The sequence below is a fragment of the Typopeltis vanoorti genome, chromosome 15, assembly GCF_054136105.1.
Source record: "Typopeltis vanoorti isolate ZY-2024b chromosome 15, IOZ_Tvanoo_1.0, whole genome shotgun sequence".
NCBI classification, from domain to species: Eukaryota; Metazoa; Arthropoda; class Arachnida; order Uropygi; family Thelyphonidae; genus Typopeltis; species Typopeltis vanoorti.
This window is the reverse complement of record NC_143563.1, coordinates 87,919,523-87,945,349: the sequence shown is the minus strand read 5'-3', so window position 1 is coordinate 87,945,349 and position 25,827 is coordinate 87,919,523. Positions and strand designations below refer to the sequence as shown.

The 25,827-nt window shown below is 37.9% G+C and overlaps 1 protein-coding gene across 1 annotated transcript in view; it reads left to right on the top strand.

Annotated features, from left to right (window-relative positions):
• Positions 1-25,827, top strand: part of LOC150098956 (unconventional myosin-Ib-like) — a 574,946-nt gene that overhangs the window by 228,951 nt on the left and 320,168 nt on the right. Inside the window, exon 12 of the mRNA XM_090405778.1 lies at positions 22,934-23,052. Coding sequence (XP_090261904.1) covers positions 22,934-23,052 — 119 coding nt within the window. The remainder of the gene's footprint in view (positions 1-22,933; positions 23,053-25,827) is intronic.

Sequence of the window (25,827 nt, the reverse complement as noted above, 5' to 3'; positions counted from 1 at the left end):
GTTTCAGCTCTTGACTAGAGAGGCCAGAACAAGGGGTCATCCCTGGAAGTTGAATAAAGGTATGGTTAGTAGGGGTATGATAGGAACAAAGACAAAAAAATAAAACTGAAGCCTGTAAAGGATGGAATATCAATAGGTACATGGAATGTCCGTACACTATGGGCAACTGGAAAATTGCAGTTGCTTCAAGAAGAAATGAAGAAATACAGATGCAACATCTTGGGTATTTCAGAAATGAGATGGACACTGTCAGGAGAAACAAATGGTGGAAGAGTTCTCCGGTCAGGAAATGAAAGTAAGCATGAAGCAGGCATAAGATTCCTGCTAAGTAACAAGGCCTGACAGGCAATGATAGGATACAAACCAGTGAAAGGATAATAGTTGCAAGATTCAGTGCCCAACCATTTAATATCACTACCATTCAAATATATGCACCCACTGCAGAGAGTGCAGATGAAGACATTGAGAGATTTTACAGAGATCTACAACTAGAAATTTATGAGCTACCAAAGCAGGATATACTCATCATTGGAGGAGACCGGAATGCAAAGATTGGCAGAAGTAACACAGGATAGGAAAATTTGATGTGGAAAAAGAAATGAACTCGGAGAGATGCTTCTTGAATTTGCCACTGATAACAACTTGATGATTTGCAATACCAAATTACAACAAAAAGATTGTCGTAAATGGACATGGTGCTCCTTCGATGGCAGGCATAGGAATATGATTGACCTCATATTAATAGATGAGAAATGGAGAACATCAATTCAACAGTACAGATCATTCCAAGGAGCTGATATTGATTTGGACCACAGCTTAGTGATTGCGAATATAAGACTAAAACTGAAACAGAAATACAAAGGAAAGTTCCAAAAGGCTAGAGACATCTCAATGAAGACAGGCTAAGAACAGCATATCAAAATATACTGGAAACTAAGCTTAAGACCACAACTGAAAAATAAAATATAAACACAAGAGCAGAACGACTGACTAAAATATTAAAAATAGCAGTAGAGGAAGTAATTCCTAAAAAAAGAGAAGATCAATAAGAAATGGATAACTCAGGAAACCCTGAAATTGGTATACAAGAGAAAAGAGAAGAACTGAAACTTAAAAGAGAGAATTCAGAGGCAGTAGACCAGTTATACCGTCAAAAATGCAAATGAAGTACAGAAAGCAGCAAGAACTGATAAAGCCACTGGCTGGAGGACCAATGCAAAGACATTGAACAGTACTATGGAGAACACAAAACTAGAGAGGGGTCTATAAACTTATAAGAAATGTCAATAGGAAGTGATAAACAAGACCAATAGCAGCCAAAGATGAAGATGGTAAAGTATTGATGGACAAGACTGAAATCATACACAGATGGACAAGATATTGCAGTTAACTATATAAAAATCAACTAAATGATACTGCAACAGAAGTAATCAAAGAACTAAAAGCAATCTCTCCACCAGCAGAGATCTTTGAAAATGACATCTTGGAAGAGGAAGTGAATAAGGCTATAAAACATCTCAAGAACAACAATGTCATTTCTAATGACATTGGAAATGACAACATAATATGTGAGAAGCTAAAATATGGGGAAGAATTGGTTGTAAAAGAAATGCATAAGCTATGCAATGAAATATGGTGATCAGGGTATGCCCCCGAAGAGTGGAAAAAATCGGTCTTTGTTGTTCTTCATAAGAAAGGTAGTGCTTTAGAATGCACCAATTACAGAACTATTGCACTAATGAGTCATCTTGGCAATGTGATGATGAAAATTCTTTCAGAACGCCTGAAGGGTCATATGGAGGTACATCTTCATGATAAGCAAGCCGGATTTCAAAAGGATTGAAGTACAGTGCAACAAATACTTGATAAGAAAGAACAAAAAGATATACTGTTGTTTCGTGGACTTCCAAAAAGCATTTGATAATATTGACCAAAATATAACATGGGCTGTCTTGGAATCCTATGGTGTGGACAATAAATTGATCTGCCTGTTGAAAGATATAAACAGCCAAGCACAAGCAACAGTCAGGTTAGCAGGTGTGACTGGAGATTGGTTTGTTACTAGGCAAGGCACAAGACAAGGGGACCCAATATCACCAACCATCTTCATCACATATCTGGGAAGGACATTAGATAAGATCAAAGAAGAAGATGGAGGCATTTCAATAAATGGAATGAGAAGAAACTACCTCTGCTTTGCAGATGACATCGTCCTGATTGAAGAAGATGCAGCAAGCCTGGAAAGGACACTGCTGCAAACACTATACAGAGAAGGAAAAATATATGGGCTAAATGTCAATTTTGAAAAAACTAAAACAATGATATTCGGACAGCAGGAGTTACTGAACAAAGTTACCATTGAAGGATTTCAACTGGAAAATGTGGAACACTTCACATATCTTGGATGCCACATGACTTGGACCCAAAAAACTAGGTAAAAATTAGAATAGCCAGAGCAACAGCTATCTTAAAAGCCATGGACAAAATATGGAAGAGCTGAGCTATAAAGATGCACACTAAACTGTGCATTGTGGAAACCTGTATCTTCAGCAGCATGCTGTATGGATGTGAGGCCTGGGTACTCCTGAGAGAATCTGAAAGGAGGATATTGGCATTCGAGAGGAAGTGCTATAGAAAGATCTTGAAGATAATCTGGATCCAGAAAGTGAACAATGAGGAAATCTATAGGTGAATACAACCAAAAGAAAACCTGTTACAGAAAATAATCAAAAGGAAACTACGTATATATTTGGCCATATATGCAGAATGAACAATGAGAGAAAATTAAAAACGTTGCTGTTTGGAATGATTGAAGAAAAGAACAAAAGAGGGAGACTAAACAGAGAATGGGGCAATGACATCTTCAAATGGTGTGGAAACTCTATACACAAAGTGAGTCATCTTGCACAAAATAGAATGCAGTGGAAGAATCTTATCAAAATGGCATCAGACACCTACGGGTTGAACCCATGGTGGTGGTGTTGTTGTAGTAGGGGTATGAGGACTAGATTTTTTGTTGGAGAGTTGTGAATGAGTGGAATGGGTTGCCAGAGTCAATTGTGAGTGCTTTGTCTGTTAATGGGTTCAAGGAGAGGTATGATAGATCATGTGGATAGTTTGAGTCTCGTGCGATGAGCCTTTGGATTCATTGCTTGTTTCATTTGGCAGTCTTTCAAAGTGATCACTTCAGACATTTAGAATATCTTTATCTTCAGTTTTCATATATCAACTTTATCATCTGTGATTCCTTTTACAGTACCTTTCCTCCATTTCTGAACTTTTCAGTGGCCTCTAATTTGCCACCTTCCTGATATTTATTTTCTGTGTTCTTACCAAAGTCTTCCTATAAGTTTTGTTTAACTAGTTTTACATAGTGCTTCACTTTCTTATATTTTTCTCTGTATTCTCTTAAGAGCAAATGATGACTTAGTTGCCAAAAACTTTCAATATGCTTTCTTCTTTTCCTTCGTTGCCCCTAACTTCCTGAGTCTGCCATGGAGTTCTGATTTTGCTATCCTTGCAGGCAACCTCACCACATGCCTCTGTGGCTGAATCAGTGTTTTATTAAAGGTTTATTTACCACTTAATCTCCAAGGTTTGGTTCTTGTTTTCAAACTCTTTCATTTCTTTTTTTTTTTTTTTTTAATGTTTGTTTACTTTAGACTACAGTTTGCTTCTGAAAGATGTCACAATTAATGTCTCGAAACTTACATGCTCTTCTTTTAAGTAAGAAATTCAATTTAATCCTGCTCTAAATGGAGATTATTTCCAGTCCTCTTTGTGGTCATCTATGAACCTTTTCTTGTTTCTTGCATTTTCTCTCCATGCAAATTTCTGCACATTATTATTATTATTATTATTCAGGCCTCCATGGAGTCAAAAGACTCATTGTTGGAGGTTCTTCCTAGAAAACACAGTCTATCACACCACTCCTTGAACTCATTGACTATTTGTGCTCTCACCACACTATCAGGCAATGCATTCCACTGTTCAGCCCACCCTCCATACAAAGAAACCACTCCTCACCGTTCTTGCTCACAGCTCCTTTTCATAACTTCCAGGGATGGCCTGTTGTCCTTGCTCCTTTCCCCCTGTTCCACCAAGCGAAAAAAGTGTCAACTGCTCTAACTACCTCTCAACAGTTTAAAAGTTTCAATCATATCATCTCTCCTTCTATCTACCAAACTCTGCAGTCCATATTTCCTCAGCCGATCCTTATAATTAACATTGTACAGTCCTGAAACCATCTTTGTTATCCACCTCTGTACCCTTTCCACAGTTAATTTATCCCCTTCAAATCATTGGGACCAAATTTGAGAACAATAGTCTAAGTGTGTTCTGATCAGGGCTTTATACAATGGAATGACAACTCTTTTATCTCTGGAGGTCAGCATCCTTCTTAGTATTGCAGCAGTCCTCTGGGTTACCTTCACCACCTTTGCAATATGTTCCCTGAATTTCAGGTTTCTATCAATCATCACCCCCCAGATCTCTTGTCTCCCATACTTCCTCCAGTACAGCTCCTTCAATTGAGTATGCAGCCTCCCATCAATGTATCCCAAACTTCAAGACTTTACATTTTGCTGCATTAAACTGATACCACCATTCATTTGCCCATCTATCTAGCTTATTCAAATCCTCTTGCAGGGCTGTCACATTAGCCCTATTACTAACAGGGGCAGCTTGTGCATAGGCACTGCAGAACTGCAGCATCCCCAATTTTTCTTGATATATAAATATATTTATTTATATTTGCTTGTAATATTTAATTTTATCATGAACAATCCTATACAATTCTCTTATTTTTTATAAAAAATAATAAAAATCCATCCTGTAGCACTTGGGAGGGTGAAGGACGCTAGCAGCACTGTGTTTACCACAGTGTCGTATTGCTAGCGCGCAAGCATATGCACATTATAGTGAGATGCGAGGTATTAGCATAATGCGACACTGTCCGTCGCACAGTTCCACTGTTGTTTATATGCAGTTGGTGCCAGTAGTAGAGTGTTCGTAGTGCTTATCATGTTTACTCCGTCTCTTTAAATATTTGATTTGGACATTACAATTAAAGGATTTGATTGTAATGCCCAAAAATTGTAAAACCATTCCTTTAATTACAAAGGAATGGATTTTATTTTTAAGTAATTTTGAATTATACTAAACTGTATAATTTTATCGATAATGAACAATATATGTTCATGAAGCAAAACGAAGAATATATTTAATTTTAAGTAATTTTGAATTATACCAAATTGTATAATTTTATTGATAAGAAACTATTTTTCATGTTTAATTTCTTTTTTCATTTTTACCATAATTTTGATATTTTATCCAAACACGTATACACTGTGTATATATATTTCTAAAGTTGCAGCACCCCCACAATTTCAAGCCATGAGCCGCCACTGATTACTAATAACCCTTCCCAGCTTCACATCATCTGCAAACAACTGACTATCCCCTTGCAATCCATTGACAATGTCATTGATATAAAGGTTAAACAATACAGGTCTCAGTACTGGTTCCTGTGGAACCCACTTATAACCTTCTGCCTCCTTGATATTGCCCCATCATACACAATTCTCTGATACCTCTCAGATATTTAATTCTGAATCAATTTGACTAACCTGACATCTAACCACATGTGTTGCAATTTAATTATCAGCTTATCATGTGGCACCCTCACAATTTTCTTTGCAAAATCCAAAAAAAATGGCAGAATATGTCTTTCCCTCATCAACTGCTCTTGTCACTTTATTATAAAAGGCAATCATATTACTTAAGCAACAGCACTACTTAACAAATCCATGTTGATTCTCACAGATAACATTACCCTCATCTGCCCAACGCTGTATATGGCCCTCACTAGTTTCTCCAAACTACCGATGAAACACAAACTGGTCTATAATTTTACACTTCCAGTCTGCTACCACCCTTATACATTGGCACTATCTTACCTTCTAATCCGCTACCACCATTATGTAATGGAACTGCTTACCTTCCTTCCATTCCTTGGTTACCTTTCCCGTAGCAGGTCTTACATTGAAAAGCCAGGTTTTATGATTTATTCTTATGGCAAAAGGAATACAAAGCAGCTAAAAATCAATGTCCAGTCCAGAAAGCCAATCCAGAGCCTCATTCATCACCTTGTGGATGTCCTGGAATACACCACCATGAAATTGGCACCTTGGGTAGTCATTCACAATATGAGTGATCATAGAAGCCCCAGAAATGTAACACTGGTAACATGAAGCTAATGTCTCAAACCAGGCATCCAAAGTTACCAAGCCTCCTGGATCACTTGCGGCAGCCATGAAAAGCCAGGTCAACAGAGCTGTCAGTTCTTTAGCACATTCTCTCAAAACCCGTGGCAAAATTCCATCCAGTCCCACAGCTTTATTGACATCCAGAGTACTCAGTATTTGAAACACACTCTCGTCTTGCACCTCTAAACCTCGAACCTCCCCTATCCCTCTCGTATTAAAACCTATTTCACCAGGATTGAATACTCCAATAAAGTGTTCATTGAACAACTCCACTATGTCCTCTGCATCAGTCACTCTATTCCCATTTTTATCCCACAATGTAATTTTTCTGCAATCATTCCTCCTCCTACTGGCTACATAGCTAAAAAATTCTCTAGGATTTTCTTTGGATTTTAGGGCCAATCTCTTCTCATATTCCAATTTTGCCTTCCTTACCATACTAGTCACTCACCTGGCCTGAGGCTTATATTCTTCATGCATGTGCTCTCTACCCCTCTCCTTATATCTCTTCCATAACCTCTTTTTCATCTGTGGTTCCTGTTTGATATTGTTTGTTATCTACTTTACACCAAATTGTGTCCTCTTAACTCATGGAGTACAGGTTACTATTGCTGCTAACAAATATTCTTTCACAATTTCCTAAGCACTAATGATATCTCGCCCTTCCAATTCCTCCCTCCATGGAACTGCCCCAAGTTGATATCTAAGATTATTATAATTCCACATACATTCCCTTCTCTTTGGTACTCCTGCATGTCTATTTATCTTCCAAGTCAAAACCACCTGGCCACTCTCTCCAACTGTGGGAAGAGATGCCATCTCAGTTATAATCAGCTGTTCTGATGCTATGATCAAATCCAAAACTCTTTAACCTCATGTTCCTTCTATTACATGTGCCTAAGACATTTGTCTCTCAAGAATTCTAGAAATTCCATTCCCTTATTACTACATGCATTTTCCTCTTCCCAATTTATACTGGTAGTTAAAATCTCCCATAACAATCATTCTTCTTGCACTTGCAAAGCTCAACTACCTAAACATCTCCTGCTCCTTGCCCTCTGTGCTCCTTGGATTGTAGCAATGCCCAAGTAAATATCCTCTCTTGCCCACCTCAACCTCACACCGTATGCTTTGAAAACCATTAGTGTCACTGCCCTTCAAATGTCCACTCTTAGAGGACATAAGTAATCACTTATCATAAGCAGTACTCCGCCACTGCATTTTCCTTTCATGTCCTGTCAAAAAATGCTGTATCCTGCTACTTCTATTCCTGTTATTATATCATCTTCCATCAACTATGTCTCAGAGATTCCAAGAATCTTCAGGCATTCTGATGTTATCAGTGCCACCAATTCATCTCCTTTATTTGGGATACTCCTGGCATTAGTATAAAGCATAAAAATGTCACTGTTTCTATACTTATCATTATCCTCCTCCAGATTCTACTGGATTTGCATTATCCGATTTATTCCCCTTTCTCCCAAGCACCTATTCCCACAAGAGGCCACCCCTGCTACCATCATGGTAATTCTAGTTTCCCTGCATTGACACACTGGAATCTTCAGGCATTCTGATGTTATCAGTGCCACCAATTCATCTCCTTTATTTGGGATACTCCTGGCATTAGTATAAAGCATAAAAATGTCACTGTTTCTATACCTATCATTATCCTCCTCCAGATTCTACTGGATTTGCATTATCCGATTTATTCCCCTTTCTCCCAAGCACCTATTCCCACAAGAGGCCACCCCTGCTACCATCATGGTAATTCTAGTTTCCCTGCATTGACACACTGACTCTTTCAAAGAACAGCAATCTCTCCAGATGCCTACATCCTTCCTCATTCAAATGCAAGTGGTCTCTTGCATACAGTTCCTTTTCCTCAAATGCCTTCCAAGCATCCACGTATTCTATATTCTGGCTGTCATGCTATTTATTATTAATGCTCTTCTACTAAACTCGTCATTATCATACCTGGGCCACACATAATCTCCCTTCTCTGAGTTTTCTTCTTTACAGCCTCAAGCATGAATCTGAGATCTCTCACCACCCGATTTACACTGCCTCTCAAGTTATTCGTGCTCATCATCCACTCTTTCACCCCGCTTAATTAACGTAGTCACACTTTCTATCGTTCCTCGAGTCAAACACTCCTCTGGCATCCTATCTTGCACACCACGAATCATCGAGTCTCCATACGTCACACCTCTTACCACTCTGTTCCTTAATTGCTCATCTGCATCCCTCTCTTTCTCTCCAGCATTTTCTCACTGTTTTCTCCTACTGCCCTGGCATCTCTCTATCCCTGGTTCCAGCACTACCTCGCATTCTTCTCATTCCCTCTCTTCTACTGTTTCTAGTCTCTCCTCTTCTATCATTCCCTCTCTTCTGCTGTTTTTATTCTCTCCTCTTCTATTATTCCTATAACTCTCTCTCACTCCTACTCTGATTCACCTTGCATTCATCTCTTTGATTTGCTTAATCTCATCTTTTACACTTCTCAACACATTCCTGAAACATTCCACCTCCTCTTTCAGCTCATCTATTTCTATCTGCGAGCTATATTTGTATTTATATATTTTATATTATTTTATATTTATATCGGAACATGTCGTTAGTAATAACTAATTCATGTCCTAGTTTGACTAGTATTTGGATTAGTAGGAATCTGGGTATAGGAATTAGGATAAATAGTAATAGGAATTTGGACTAGCAATAATTAGTTCAAATTATTTTCAACAACTTAAAGTTCACTATTTTGACTACAAAAGTTGCATTTTAATGCAAAGTGGTAATGTTTGTTGCAGTTAATTATGTAATAATAAGCAGAAATTGCTAATTAGTAAGTAAAGTGAAAATTAAGTCGCCATTAATTTTTTTTAATAATAAAAGAGAAATTTAAAGTAAAATTTTGCTGTTGTGGGATGAAGCAGCTGGCCTCTTATATGCTTTTCAGAAGAAATGTACCTTTATTTTAATATTGTTTTCTTTACCCATAATGAAAATGTACGATACACAAAAAAATAAAAAATAAATAACACTGAGTGAGCTGGAAAAGTACTTCACACTTAACAACCTCTGAACACAAACCAGACTAAAATTTATGTCAAAGTTGTAATATATTTCCTGCAACATGTGGTCTGAGAAAGAAAGATACATTTAGATACTAATTATTAGCGATATTATTATTCATGACACCTCCAAGGAGTCCAAAGACTCATCGCAGGAGGACACCTACTGTACAACTCTCATATCCACTACTCCACAGAACCTCTACTACCAATCACCTACATCAATGCCATCTACTACCCACAATCACCACCACCACAGCTAGTATTTTTTGTCTGTAAATTGCATGTGTACTGAAATGCCGATTTGTCTGTAAGCAGGATGAAAAACCCGAGTTTCTGGGAGAAAAAAACCTGCTACCACTGTATGAGATCGGCTAACTCACCTTCATTTGAAAAAGTCCATATAAAGATTCCTCCCGTCATGATGAGAATCGAACTTAGGCCTTTTTCTGATCGAATGGTGCAACATATTATCATTCTTCCAATTGTGCTATGGAGACACTTATTATGACTTATATTATGACTTTGGCATAAATTTTATTCTGGTGGTTGAGTGCAGCTTGTTTGTGTTTGAAGATTGTTGAGGTTGAAGTACTTTTCCAGTTCACTCAATGTGTTTTTGTGTGTATTGTACATTTTCATTCTTTTTCTTTCAGTTATGGTGGTTGCTGTACCTCCTCTTACTGATTCATTATCACCCAATATATGATCTTTAGACCACATTTTGCAAAGTGTAAATACAGACGTTTGTGGTATGGTGCATTCCATCCTTCAGAAATATGAAGGATGGAATATGAAGTTACATGGATGTATGTGGAGGGGGGGGCATGTTAGCAAGAAATGTAGTCAGTGAATCTCAGTTTCATTGGAAATGATGGTACTATGCAAATGTCTGTTTGTTGGGAGAAAATTAAGAATAGTATGATTGAAAGAAAGCCAAGCATCAGGTTACTATGGATGTTGGAAGTTTTTCCACTTGGTTATACTATAAACTAAAGATGCCAAGAAATTATATTCTTGGTTTAATCCTTTATCCAAATGTAAGCAAACAAAGTTTGCACCTGAAGTATTTTCAGGACTGGACAACTCATATATAAAAGCCAATGACTTCACATCATTTGCCTTGGTATATCATAATGCAAAGCGCATATATTTATGGACATGTATAATGCTATGCATTATGAGAAGGGTCACTACGCAGACTGGTTATGACCTTTATTGAGGTTTCATTAGTGGGAGCAAGACCCAGAGGTGATACCAAGGTTGAAGTAATGCAAAAGTCATATTTTTATATATGGACATGACTTACGTCGGTTGGACACGGTTGCCCATCTGTCTAGCTTACTCAAATCCTTTTGCAGGGCTACCACATCTGCACTATTACTAATAACCCTTCCCAGCTTCACATCATCTGCAAACAACTGAATATCCCCCTGCAATCCACTGACAATGTCATTGATATGAAAGTTAAACAATATAGGTCCCAGTACTGAGCCCTGTGGGACCCCACTTGTAACTCTTTGCCTCCTTGAAACTGCCCCACCATACACAACTCTCTGATAACTATCGGACAGCCAATGCTGAATCCAGTTGACCAACCTGACATTCAAACCCATTATGTGCTGCAACTTAAATATCAGCTTATCATGTGGCACCCAGTGAAATGCCTTCACTAAATCCAAGAAAATGGCAGTATATGCCTTTCCCTCATCTACTGCTCTTCTAACTTTATTATAAAAGGCTAGCATATTTTGTGTGCGAGTATGGGAGCATATTCTGTATGAGAGCAATGGACTGCATTTGAGTGGTTATGGTGTGAGTCGCTTGGAGAAACTGTTGCTGGAAGGTAGAGAAGTGAATAGAGAGAATGAATCAGATCGTGAGGGGAGTGATGTGGAAGAGCAGGAGAGTAAGACAGGAGAGATGAGATTGAAGAAGTGGAAATGAATGGGGAAGTGAGTGGTATGAGTATAGAAAATGAGAGAATGGGTGTGCAAGAGGAGCAGAGAAACAGGGAGGCTCAGGGTGGACAGGGGTACACAGCGTGAGAAAGGTGGATGCTCCAAGAGGTGGTGAGAGCATGTGTAGGCAGGAAAGGAATGGGATGACCAGGGATCAAGAGGAAACAGTTGGAATTGAAAAGGGTTCTAAAATGAAGAAGCAGAAAGGGAAATAGCCCCAGTCTTGCATGGAGAGATCACATCAAGTGAGTGGTATCAGTGGAACTAGCTGTAGATCCAGAAATGAGCTGTTGTGTTTATATACAAATGCTAGAAGTATAAGAAACAAGGCAGATGAAATGGTTGCACTAATTGCGTCTGTTCACCCAAAGATTGTCAGAATAAGATAGACATTGTTGAAAGAGGATGACATCCTGACAGGAATAGAGATGGAAGGGTATGATGTGTTTCGTGAGGATAGAAGAGGTAAAAAGGGAGGGGGAGTGCTATTGATGATAGAGAAAGAGTTGTGTCCATACAAAGTAGAGATGCAAGACGAAAATAGTGTCAGTGGTTTTGAGGCAGTATGGTGTAAGATAGAGGTGAATGGAATCAAATACTTGGTGGGATGTTGTTATAGACCAGGTAATGTGGATGGTGGTGATAGTGAAAAGTATAGTCAAATTAGCCAAGCTAATAAAAAAAGGGTGATCATTATGGGTGATTTTAATTATGGCAATATAGACTGGAATGATGAGATAGCAACTGGAAGTAAAGAAAATTAGTTTCTTGAGTTTTTGAGGGACATCTACCTCAGACAGTATGTAACAGAGGGCAAGAGTCAAATCATCCACTAATTGGTGAGAGTGACCATGAGGTGATTATCTCGGTGGTCACCAGCTGTGTGAGGACCCTGTGAGAAAAGTGTATATGTGGAACTACAAGGAGAGGTGATTATGAAGAGCTCAGGAGACAGCTTGCTGGTGTAGCATGGAATAAGGAGATAGCTGGAAAAGAGATCAATGCAGCTTAGGGGATTTTCAAAAACTATCTAGTAGATGCAATGTCTAAATGTATTCCAAGGGTGAGAAGGTTAAATAAGGTAGGTGTGAGATGGATGAATAAAGAGATTAAGCATGCGATACAGAGAAAAAGGGCATTGTGGAGGCAGCATAAGAGAAGTGGAAATAACCAATTCATGAGGTCTACAAAGACCAGGCAAGGAGGGTGACTTGGTTTGTGAGAGTAGCTAAAGAGAGGTATGAACAGCAGGTAGCTAATGAAGCCAAAAAGAATCCTACGGAGTTCTTTCGATATGTAGCCAGCAAAAGAAAGAATGATTATGAAAGGATGACATTGATTGTAGAAAATGATATAAAGACAGCTGTTGCAAAATGTGTGGTGGAGATACTTATTGAGCAGTTCATAAAGATCTTTAAATATTGTGAATGTGACTTCATGGAGAGATTGAGAGCAGTTGATGATGGGGAGGAGAGACTGACTGTAAGTGAGCAAGAGGTTTTTGGGGAGTTGAGTAAACTAGATGTAAATAAGGTTGTGGGACTTGATAATATATCACCACGTATTCTGAAGGAATGTTTCAGGGAGTTGACACCTGCCTTGACATATTTTTTTAATACGAGTCTTGCACTTGGTCAAGTTCCTAAGGAGGCAAGATAGTGCCACTTCATAAAGGAGGTGATCGAACTCGAGCATCAAACTATAGGCCAATCTGTGTGTTAGGCGTTGTGGTTAAGTTGTTGGAGAAGCTTGTGAGCACTAGGATCCAGAGTTGGGTTGACAACAATGGTATTATCTTTGATGAACTGCATGGATTTGCTAAAGGGAGGTCATGTTTTAGTAATCTACTTACTTATTACAATAAAGTGACTGCTTCCTTCGACAGAGGAGAAGGATACACAGGATACACAGTAAGGAGATGAAGTTTAGGGGGCACACTGCAAAAGTAGCTAAATCAGCTCATCAACTCACTTGGTTGTCGAAAAATACCTTGAAGAGCAGAGACAAGCAAGTTATTGTACCTCTGTACCGAGCCTTGATAAGACCTCATCTCGATTACTGTGCCCAGATTTGGTCACCTCGGTTCCTTCTTGATGGGGAGGAGGTGGAGAGGATCCAGAGGCGAGTGACTAAGAAGATAACAGGTCTATGGAATGAACCATATGAGAAACAGGTTGAAGATTTGTGGGTGGCAGAAACTAGTTGATAGGCGGAGGAGGGGAGATATGATTGAGACATTCAAATTGCTAAAGGGATTCTATAGGATTAATTCAGAGGATATTTTTGAGATCAGGACTGGTGGTGGGAGAACTAGGGGACACCTATGGAAGCTGGGCAAGAGTGTGGTTAGCAGGGGTGTTAGAGCTGGGTTCTTTACTTTTAGAGTGGTAAATGAGTGGTATAAGCTGCCAGAGTCTGTTGTGGGTGCTATGACGGTGAACGAGTTCAAGACAAGGTATGATAGATACTGTGAGAATGTAATCGCATAGATGTGTGGACATGATGTTTAGAGCCTCCCTCGATGAGTCTAAGGACTCCTGGAGTCGCCCGAAATAATAATAATAATAATATACTTGGATTTCGCAAAGGCTTTTGACAGAGTACCTCATGATAAGTTGACAGTCAAACTAGAGTAGATGGGGTTGGATATTAGATTAGTGCATTGGATTGGAGACTGGCTATCTGATAGGTATCAACAAGTTGTGTATGGGGGTGCAATATCCTGGAAAAGAAAAGTCACTAGTGGAGTGCCTCAGGGGTCTGTTTTAGGGCCATTACTGTTTAACTTGTATATTAATGATATAGGCGAAGATTTGGATGGAGATATTCAGTTGTTTGCAGATGATGCAAAGTTGGGACGAACCATGAAATCCAGTGTAATGAAGATGTTGTGGCCTTACAGGAAGACTTGAATAAATTGAGTGATTGGGCACGGAAATGGGGATGTGAGTTTAATGTTGCAAAATGTAAGGTTTTAAAATTTGGAAAACAAAGATGGGATGCAGAATTTATGCTTGGTGAGAATACATTGTTGGAGGTTAGAGGAAATAAGAGATCTGGGGGTGATAGTGGATAAGAATTTAAAATTTAGTTGACACATCACCAAAATTGTGAAGACAACACAAAGGCTTCTGGGAATGATGCGGAGGACACTGACGTGTAGAAGTAGGGAGATTCTTGTTCCGTTGTATAAGGCTTTGATTAGGCCACACATGGACTATTGTGCCCAGATTTGGTCACCGGGTTTTCCGAAGGATGAAGAGATGTTGGAAAGGGTCCAAAGGCGACTGACTAAGGTAGTTTCTGACGTCTGGAATGTCGAGTATGAGAAAAGATTGAGAAGATGTAATTTGCAGAGTCTGGTGTACAGGAGGAAGAGGGGAGATATGATAGAGACCTACAAGTTGGTAAGGGGTTGTTATGGGATCAATGGTGGAGAAGTTCTACAGAGAATATTGGGAGAACCAGAGGTCATCCCTAGAAACTGTATATAGAGGGTGTGAGTAGGGGAGTGAGAGGTAGTTTTTTTCGTGCAGAGTTGAGAATGATTGGAATGCCTTGCCTGAGAGTGTGGTGTCTGCAAGGAGTTTGAGTGTGTTTAAGACACGGTATGATGAGATGTGTGTGTGTGTTAAAACGACCTCCCAGATTATTATTACCCCAAGACCTCATGGAGTCTTTGACTCCATGAGATCTTGGGGTAATAATAATAATAATAATACTAAAACAAGAGCGCCCCTTCACAAATCCATGTTGGTTCTCACAGATAACATTATCCTCATCTGCCCAATGCTGTATACGGTGCCTAACTAATTTCTCCAAGATCTTAACAACTACTGATGACACACAAACTGGCCTATAATTAGACACTTCCAATCTTCACCCTTATGCAATGGGCAGTAATCTTACCTTCCTTCTATTCCCTGGCACCTTTCCTGTAGCCAGACTTTCATTGAAAAGCCAAGTCAAAGGAGCTATCAGCTCTTTAGCACATTCTCTCAAAACTCGTGGTGAAATATCATCCAATCCCTCAGCTTTACTGACATCCAGAATACTCAGTATTTGGAAGCTCTCCTTCTGCACCTCTAAACCTCGAACCTGCCCTATTCCTCTAGTTTTAAAATTAACTCCTCCAGGATGAAATACACCAATTAAGTGTTCATTGAACAATTCCACTATGTCTTCTGAATCAGTCACTCTATTCTCATTTTTCTCCCACAATGTCATTCTTCCGCAATCTCTCTCTCCTCCTACTGGCCATATAGCTAAAAAATTCCCTAGGATTTTCTATGGATCTTAGGGCCAATCTCTTCTCATATTCCAGTTTTTCCTTCCTTACCATACTGTTCTATTGTTCATGCATCTGCTCTTCACCTGCCACCTTATCTCTTCTATAGCCTTTTTTTTCACATGCAGTTCCTGTTTGATACTGTTTGATATCCACTTTACCCCAAATTTTGTCTTCTTCTCTTTTGGAATACAGCTTACTATTGCTGCTAACAAATATTCCTTCACAATTTCCCAAGCACTAATGATATCCCAGCCTTCCAATTCTTCCCTCCATAAAACTTCCCCAGGTTGATGTCTAAGACTATTATAATCACCTGCCTTATAATTCCACATATGTTCCCATCTCTTTGGTACTCCTGCATGTCTATTCATCTTCCAAGTCAAAACTATATGGTCACTCTCTCCAACTGGTGGGAGAGATGGCATCTCAGTTATTATCAACTCTTCTGATGCTATGACCAAATCCAAAACTCTTGAATCTCTTGTTCCCTCTATTACATGTTGCCTAAGAAATTTGTCCCTCAAGAATTCTAGAAATTCCATTCCCTTATTGCTCCATGCATCTTTCTCTCTGCAATTTATACTGCTGTAGTTAAAATCTCCTATAACAATTCTTGCACTTGCCAAGCTGAACTGTCTAAACATCTACTGGTCCCCACCCTCTGTGCTCCTTGATTTGTAGCAACACCTCATTAAATATCCCGTCTTGCCCATCTCTACTTCACACCATATGCTTTCAAAATCATTAGTGTCACTGCCTTCCAAAGCCTCCACTCTTAGAGGACATAAGTCTTCACTTATCATAAGCAGTACTCCACCACCACGCTTTCCCTTCCTATCCTTCCGAAAAATGCTACTTCTATTCCTGTTATTATATGCTCTTCTGTCAACCATGTCTAAGTGATCCCAAAAATCTTTGGACAGGCTGAAGTTATCAGCACCACCAATTCCTCTCCTTTATTCCGAATATTCCTGGCATTAGTATAAAGCATAAAAATACCACTGTTTCTATACCCAGCATCATCCCCTCTAGACTCCACTGGGTTCAGCTTTACCCGATGTCGTCCTTCTCCAGTGGCATAGCTAAGGGGGTGCAGTCTTTCCCAGGGGGCACTTTGAACCTTTTTGATCTTTTGCAGTTAATTATAAAATACAGTCTCGAGAACTCATTTCCAAATATCCTTCAAACTATCCTTTACCGCTTCCCATGCACTATCAACCTCCAGCCCTTGCAGTTTTACATGCCATGGCATTGAACCAAGCCATCTCCTAAGCTTGTCATACTTACCAGCCTGATAATTCCACATGTACCCTGTCTTAATTGAAAATTCCATGCATTTAGCCACCTCCCATGTGAAGACCTTATGATCATTCTCAGCAATTGGTGGCTACGTGGTCATATTCAATACAGTCAAATTCTCAGATGTGATTACTAGGTCAAGCACTCTTGAACCCCTAGTATATTCCATTACATGCTGCCTCAGGTAGTTATCCCTTAATAGCTGCATAAAATTCAATTCCTTCCTCCAATATGGCCTCTCCTACTTCTAATCAATGTTACCATAGTTGAAATCCCCCATAATAATTACCCTTCTTCCACTCATTGCATCTATTTGTTTATGCATACTATCTCCACCATCTATTCCATCACCTGGTCTATAGCAGCACCCAACTGTATATTTTGTTTTGCTAGTCTCAATCTCACACCAAATAGCCTCAAATGTTCTCTTTTCACTATCCTGCTGTTCAGCTTCTATTCTCCTTGACTGCAGTTCATGTCATCAATAACACTCCTCCCCCCATTTTTTTCTATCTGTCCCTCCTGAACACACTATACCCTTCACATTCTATCCCACTAGCTATATCATTTTCTGTCAGCCATGTCTGACTAATGCCAATAACCTGTGCTAGGAAGAGCCAACCAATGCCAAACATTCTTCCTTCTTGTTCCTAATACTCCTGGCATTAGTATACATGATTTGCAGAAGCCCGTTAGTCCCACCCCTATCTTGATACCTTATACCAGTGGTGTTCAGCGTTTTTTACTATGCGAACTACTTTTCTATAAAAAGTTATTCGGCGATTTACTCTCTTATATAGATCACGTTCCCCCAACCTGATATCTGATTACGCACAAATAAACAACTAAAAAAAAAAATACACAACTAAAAACTTTATTTGTGTATTTAAAAATTTATTTATCACTTTTAACTATTTTAATACAAGAAATATTTTAATACAACAAAAAAAAAAAATATATATATATATTGGAATAAAATATGTATTTCTCTATTTTGGAAAACCAAAGTTAGAAAAAACAACAGATTGATTACAATCTCACAAGTTACAGGAAATGCTGGTTGATTAAAAAAAAAAAGTTAATGTGAAATTTGGCATTGTTTGGACCTCGCAATATTTTCATAGTCAAGTTGATATGAAGAAGTGGCCAATCGCAGACAATCATCCAAATGATCATTTGTAATTTGGTTTCTTAATTGATTTTTTATGACGGTCATATTTGAAAAAGCAGATTCTGACAAGTATGTCAATCCGAAACAATGACAGAATTTTTCGTGCAATATCAGTTAATATTGGGAATTTTTCATGTGCATACTTCCAAATGACTTCATTGTTTATTGATTTTAAATATAAACTATTCTGAATGTTTATTATCTCAAGTTCTATTTCAGCTTGGTTTATATCAAACAGCCCACTAATTTTATTTGAAATTTCTGTGATGTTCAAGTTTTCTTGAAATGGATTATTGATAAAAGATACAACCATTTCAGTTTTATTAAAATCTTTAAATCTTGAATTTATTTCTTCCTCAACTAATTCTATTTCACGATTAAATTCTTTTAAATCATAGCAAAGCATTTCTTGATTTCGTTCAAAAAATTTTAATAAATATGGGAGATGTCTAAATTCGCAGTCATTTATATTTTTCTTTAAAAAGTAAGTATTGTTGAAAAGTTTTTTTAACTTAACATGTCAATTAAATTTTTATCTCTACCTTGTAACTCTAAACTTAAATTGCTTAATTTCGTACAGAAATCTACTAAAAATGATAAGTGTAACAACTATCTTTTATCACTCAGTTATGGATAAATATCTCCTTTTTCATCAAGAAAAATTTTTATATTGTTAATTAATACAAGAAATCTTTCAAAAAATTGACTTCTGCTGAGCATGAACATTATTGATAAAAATTAGAATTCAGGACTGGGTGGACAGCAGTATGATACTTTATAAGGGGCAACATGGTTTTGTAAAGGGTAGATCTTGCCTTAGCAATATGCTAACTTTCTATAATGAAGTAACAATGGAGTTGGATAAAGGAAATCCTTTTTCATTGATCTTCTTGGACTTTGCAAAGGCATTTGATAAGATTCCACATGGAACTCTGTTGCATAAATTGGAGCAAATGAGTATGGATCCGAGACTAGTGATTTGGATTAGAGGGTGGCTAATGGATAGATAACAAAGAGTGGTTTGTGGTGGAGCGGAGTCCAGTACAAGGCAGATGACTAGTGTGCCTCAGGGCTCAGTGCTGATGATGCAAAACTGGGAAGAGCGATAGTTAATTCAAATGATGTGGATATCTTACAGGATGACTTAAATAGGCTGGTGGTTTAGGCTAAACTAAATGGCTGCCAGTTTAATGTGGCAAAGTAAGGTGATGCACTTCAGAAGGATGAGGTCACATGCTGTTTACTATATTGATCGAACTGAACTGCAGGAGGTTGTTGAGGTTAGGGACTTGGGAGTTATTGTAGACTGAGAACTTAAGTTTCGAGGGCATATTACAAAGGTTGCCAAAACTTCACATCAGATTACATGGTTATTGAGGACCACACTGACAAGCAGGGATAAGGAAGTGATTGTTCCACTTTATAAAGCATTAAAAAGACCTCATTTGGACTATTGTGCACAGATCTGGTCATCTGGATTTCTTGGTGATGTGGAAATGGTGGAGAGGATTCAGAGGCGGGTTACGAAAATTGTTGCAGGCCTGTGGGATGTCTCCTATGAGGATAGATTGAAGGTCTGTGGGCTTCAAAAACTAGTTGATAGACGTATGAGAGGAGATATGATAGAGGCATATAAATTATTAAAAGGGTTTTATAGGATTGATACTGATAATCTTTTTAAGACTAGTGAAGGAAGGAAGGGAGAGAACTAGGGGTCATCCCTGGAGATTGTGTAAGAGTGTGGTTAACAAGAGTGTTAGGACTAGATTTTTTGCTTGGAAGGTTGTAAATGGGTGGAATGCGTTGCCAGAGGTGGTTGTGAATGCTTCATCTGTGAATGAGTTTAAGGGGAAGTATGACAGATATTGTGTGAATAACAGTTAGTATGTCAATGTTGGGTCTCCCGCGATGAGTCTTTTGACTCCATGGAGGCACCTTACATAATAAAAATAATAATAACAGAAATTCCCTATCATCATCTCCCTGTAATTTAAATAACCGCCATTGCAGGGCTTTTCCTTGAACAGAATTTACAATTTGAAATGTAATATCCAAAACATCTTTCATGTTTAATCTTTTACTACACAGTACTTGTTGGTGAATAATACAGTGATATGTTAAAAAATCTGGATATTTGTCATCGTTTTTATTTAATGAAATGAAACCTGATTTATTACCTACCATTGCAGGAGCACCATCATTAGTAATAGACACAAATTTTTAAAACAGAAGTTTGTGTTGTTTCACAAATTCATCAAATGCCGAAAAAATGTCTTCTCCCCTAGTCCTTCCCAATAATGGTATAATTTTCAAAAGTTCTTCTTTACTTGAATAATCTTGAAATACCATGTGAATAAATACCATTAACTGGTATTTATTCATCAGTGACGTCTGACATGTCTGATGACATCTGGTGAATGTCTGACATTAACCTGGCCTGGAAACTTTTCTCTGGCACTTGGAATTCTTCCTTTTGGCAATTTGAAACTTTGTCTGCGGCCTAGAAGAAGTAGTCTCTTTCTAGCGACATCTCGAACCAAGAAGCTCCTGTCTGGAAGTGGGAAACTCCTCTTTCAAGCAACATGGATCTGGGCCGTCTCTCTGATGGCGACTCTGGACCGTGCAGCCTCCTCTCTGTCAGCAATTCTGGAACCGGGACCCCTTCTGCTGCTTCAGTCCCTTTTTATTAGGCCTCTGAGACCTCGCATGAAGTTTGGCGACCCCCAAAGAATCGGTATGAGTCTTTCATCTTAAGTTTCAAGTTCGGCATACCTTTTGTTTTTCTCCACTTGCTTTTGATTGTAAGTTGACGGCCATCGGAAAGTTGTTTGAACTCTTTCTGAATGACTTCGGAGATGTTTACACTTAGAGCCTGCAAGCCTTTCTCATAGATACAAGTTTCAATAAAAATCTTTCTAATGCCGCCATGTACAGCTTCGGCGACAAAAACATTTCCTTTGTTTTTAACACTGACATATTCTTATTAAAGCAGTATATACAGTTAGCTTCAAAAGAGTTATTTACAAAAACATCTAATACAAACTATACCGAGACAAACAAAGTTTATTTTTTTACAATATTCACATGGGACTTAACCTAAGTAAAAAATTGATGCAATCTGCTTTGGAATATTTAATATTTAAGCTACAATCGAGTTTTTACACTTTGCTTATAATCATATTCACTCGGCTTGCTATTTGACTTCCACTGTTCCAAATTAATTCATTAACCCGGACTTATAAGAAAATGACTGATTTGACAATTTTAATGAAAAATAAATAAACAATAGCAATACACTTAAAGCGAATTAAAAATAATACAAAATAATGATAAATAAAATGTTATGTTTTCAGTTTTAATGAAATTTGTAAGGAAGGAGGAATACACAAGAGATCGACCAAAAATCGCTCTGCGATCGACGGGTTGAACACCCCTGCCTTATACTAACTGTCCCATTCTGATTTGTTGTTCTTCTTACTAGCTCGTGCATATTATAGACATTCTTACACTCGACTGCCTCACTGATGTCTGCATATCCACTTCCGTTTTGAAAGTTTTTTTTTTGACTTGGTTTTACTATAAATTAAAGATGCCAGCTAATTTGAGGATTTGGATATTCGAAGTTTATTACATGGTGCTGTACCAAAAGTCATCTGGCACCCTAGCCCATGCAAAGGTTGGTTAATTGAGGGTTTAGTTATGTGAAGGTCAGATAATTTAGGGATCACTATAATTATACTAGATTCTTCTTTAGTTGTTTAGCATATGAGAGCAAAGATTTGAATATTATATTATTTTAACATGAGGTAAGTGGACTAAACATATCCTTCTGCTCCATTGGATTTATAGTTTTCTTTGTTTCTTAATTTATACAAATTCAGGTTATAGTGGCATTGAAACTAGTAGGATCGTTATTAGTAAACTCATGTGGGCAGATAACATGTCATTTCTCTAATATAGCAACCACAAGTCTCAGTACTGATTTTTATTTAATTATTGTTTCAAGATGCTTACAATTTATGGCTTCCTACTATTTTATTTCATTCCCACCTGCAAAAGATGGTAACCATATAGCTTTTATACTACTGTGAATGGCATAAGGATTAGATAATTCAGAGTACCCTGCTATAGTGATCAAACCTTTCAAGTCAACTCAGCCTTCACTATCACACAATGGTGAGGGGGTGAAATTCATTTGGACTTCAAGAATGAAATAGTGGCACTTAAACCCAAAAATTTATTTTGCAAGTAATTGTAGAATAAATAAGTGTGAAATGTATTTCCAAATAACTACAATCTACTCCATAATATAAAATGATAAGGCTTTATTTGTAACGTTTTTGTGTCACGTTTTTTGTCAAGTTATTTGAAACGTTTTTAAACTCGGGGCTGCCCTGAGTGTCGAGTCATCAGAATTAAAGGAGAACAGGTCTACCAGTCCGGAACTCAGGGGGGGTTAACGTTAACGTCATAGGAGTGGGGGGATGGGGCGGAACTCCCCTCTCCCTTTTGAGTCTTCAAAATTAGAGTCATCAGAATTCAAGGAGAACCGGCCTACTAGTCTGGAACTCGGGGGGTTGGGCGCCGATCGGGGAAGAGCCCCCCCACCCCCAGTATCACTATAAAACATGTTGGTTTCAGTTGTTTTCATCCTGTTTTGCAATAAAGGCCAGTTTGTGAGGATGTGTTGTTGTTTGATGAACTCAAGAGCATTTTGAAATGTTGTGCACATACATCAGTTGAAATTGAAATTCAGTTGTGTTTATTTTTATTCATGATCTCCATGTAGTTGTGAGACTCATTGTGGAGATAATATACTTATATATTAAGCCAAGTATATTTTGAAATGCAATTTAAGTATTTATATTTTACAGAAATCTATGAAATATGCCAACTTCTCCAAGGTGAAGTTCCAATCTTGCATGCTGCACTTACCCAGAGAACAGTAGAAACACGCCATGACATAGTTGTTACAGATCTCTCTGCTACAGAGGTAAAATTAAATTTACACAAACATTTACATAATACTTAATATATTTTAAGAAATATGTGAGTAAAAGCTTGTAACTGTGTAGCTCTTATCACCTCCAAACTGCTTGAATAATAGTGTTTTTATTTCAGTTCTAGTTGCTGACTAGACTAGAGGAAAATTTTCTAAGCTCAAATGCCTGGTGCCCGAATTATTTTATTTCTGGCATGGACAAGTAGGGTTTTTCCTCAGAAACTGAGGTTTTTAATCCTGCAACTCAAGAAAATGGATTGTAGAACCCATGCTACTTCAGACAATAATATATTGCACCAGGGTTAGGGACCAAAAGATAGTGACAGCTTGTCTGCCATACTCTGTTACTGGATGTGCCATTAAAAATCATTGATGGTTTAGGCCACCTATATCTGATTGGCAAAGGGTGAAGATTAACTGCCCCTTGATTTCTAAAGGTCAGATAGGGCGAAAACAGCCTCGATTCTTCCCTTTGGAATAGGTGAAGCTGTTTTAAAATAAAAGCCATTAGTGGATTTATATATTTATTTAAGAAATTTGTTCATTATTATTGATATCTTATACTATTTATTTTATTTTTTTCTTTCAGCACATGTTCGAGTAGTCAACAAAAATTCTTTTTCTTATTATTATTATTATCATCAAACCTGCATGGAGTCAAAAGACTCATTGTGGGATGTCCCACTGTCACAAAAGTTTATCATACTGCACCTTAGATATGTTCACTTTCTGTACTCACCACACATGTGGGTAGTATACTCCAATTAATACCCACTCTCCATGCTAAAAACCTGCTCCAACCCCTTGCTCACACTCTCCTTATACAGCTTTCAGGGATGACCTCTTGTTCTCTCCCTGTCTTCATCCATTCTATGGAAAACCTCCTCCACATTAACCTGGTAATAATCCCTTAACAATTTATGTCTCGATCATACCACCCCCTCCTATCCATCTTCTTCTTCAAGTGTCATCCCCTAGAAGGAGGATGGCAACCATGCCATGGAACTTTTTTCTTTCTTTCACTGCTCTGGAACATTTATGGTAATTAAAGCCAGTCCAGTCCTTAATATCTTCAAACCACATCTCCTGGGTCCGGCTCCCTCTTTTTCCATCCAGTTTCCCTTCTAATATTAATTTCTGAATGCCTTCTTGTCTAGTTAGATGTCCAAAATATTTAAGTTTTCATTAATGTTTTTTTTTAATTTTTGCTTTCTTTAAAAACACCTTCATTTTTCATTTTCTCTGTCCATGGTATTTTCAACATTCTTCTGATGGTCCACATTTTGAAAACTTCTAATTTTTTCTGTTCTTCTTTATTTAGAGTCCAAGTTTCACTGTTGTAGAGAAGGATTGACCAGATATAGCATTTTATTAATCTTGTCTATATTAATTTTTCTCTATATTAATGTCTCTGGATATTAGAACAGTTTTCATATCAATAAAGGCATTTCTTGCCATCTCTATTCTTCTTTTTATTTCTTTAAGGGAATTTCCTCTGTCTGTAAACATCCTCTGTAATTTGATTTTCTTTGACATAGATGACATGAAAACACATAACTTTCAACGTCTCGTCTCATTCCCTTCCACACATATCTGTTTCTTATTCTCCCCCATGTCCGAAAGAACCCTTGGTGTCCTGCTAGATCAGCATCATGAAAGGTATATAACACCCAAGGAATCATGACAGCAGGAACTACTATTTTGTTCTTCCAATTTCCGGTGATATCATGTTTTGCTATCAAGAGGCCATCATCCAAAAATAAAGAATGCAGAAAGGAGTGTTTCTCCAAGATTCTCTCCCCATTTTTGACTCATTGATATATCCCCCCCCCCCCATGTTGGGTCTAATTTTTGTGCATCTATAATGGAGAATTTGCTCCAATTCTGAAGGTGTGGGGGTTTTGTTGTGTTTTCTTCCCCCTCATTTGCCTTGGCTATCAAGTTCATTATCTTTTCCTTTGCACTGGTACTTTCATCTACTTCATCATCTAAAGCCCTGGATAAGTAGTCAGCAACTACATTAAGTTTCCCAGGAATATAGCATATCTGTATTTGGAACTCTTGTAATTCTAAGGCCTATCGAATAATCCTTTGGTTTTTATCCTTCATTGTGGACAAAAAAGTTAGGGGTTTATGGTCCGATCTTAAAAAAATTTCTTGTCCCAGTAACATGTATCTGAATTTCCTTAAGGCATGCACAATAGCTAGTGCTTCTTTTTCAATAACTGAGTAATTTTTTTCTGATGCAGATAATTTTCTACTTAGGAATGCAATGGGTCTAATTTCTTCTTTCTTTTTTGTTCTATTACAGCTGCAATGGTGTCATTCGAGGCATCTGCTGCAAGATAGAAGGGTTCTCCAAGAGTGGGATGAGTGAGGACAGGAGATCTAGTTAATGCTAAATTTAGGGATTTATGAGCAGATTTCTGTTCCTTTCCCCAAATGAACTTTCCCCTATTTTTAGTTAATTTAATTATGGGCTCCATTATTTGAGAACAGTTTGGAATAAATTTTCTCTAGAAGTTTACCATTCCTAAGTACCTTTGTACTTGTCTCACAGAGGAGGGTATTTTCGCTCTTAGAATGGCAGAGATGTTTTCTTGAGTGGGGATTATTCCAGCCTCACTGACAACATGTCCTAGGTATTCAACCTTCTTCATGAAGAATTTATATTTTGAGTACTTCAACGATAGATGTGACAAGTTTAGTCTATTTAATACATTATCTAAAATTTTTTTATGTGATGTTAAGTCTGGGGTGTAAATT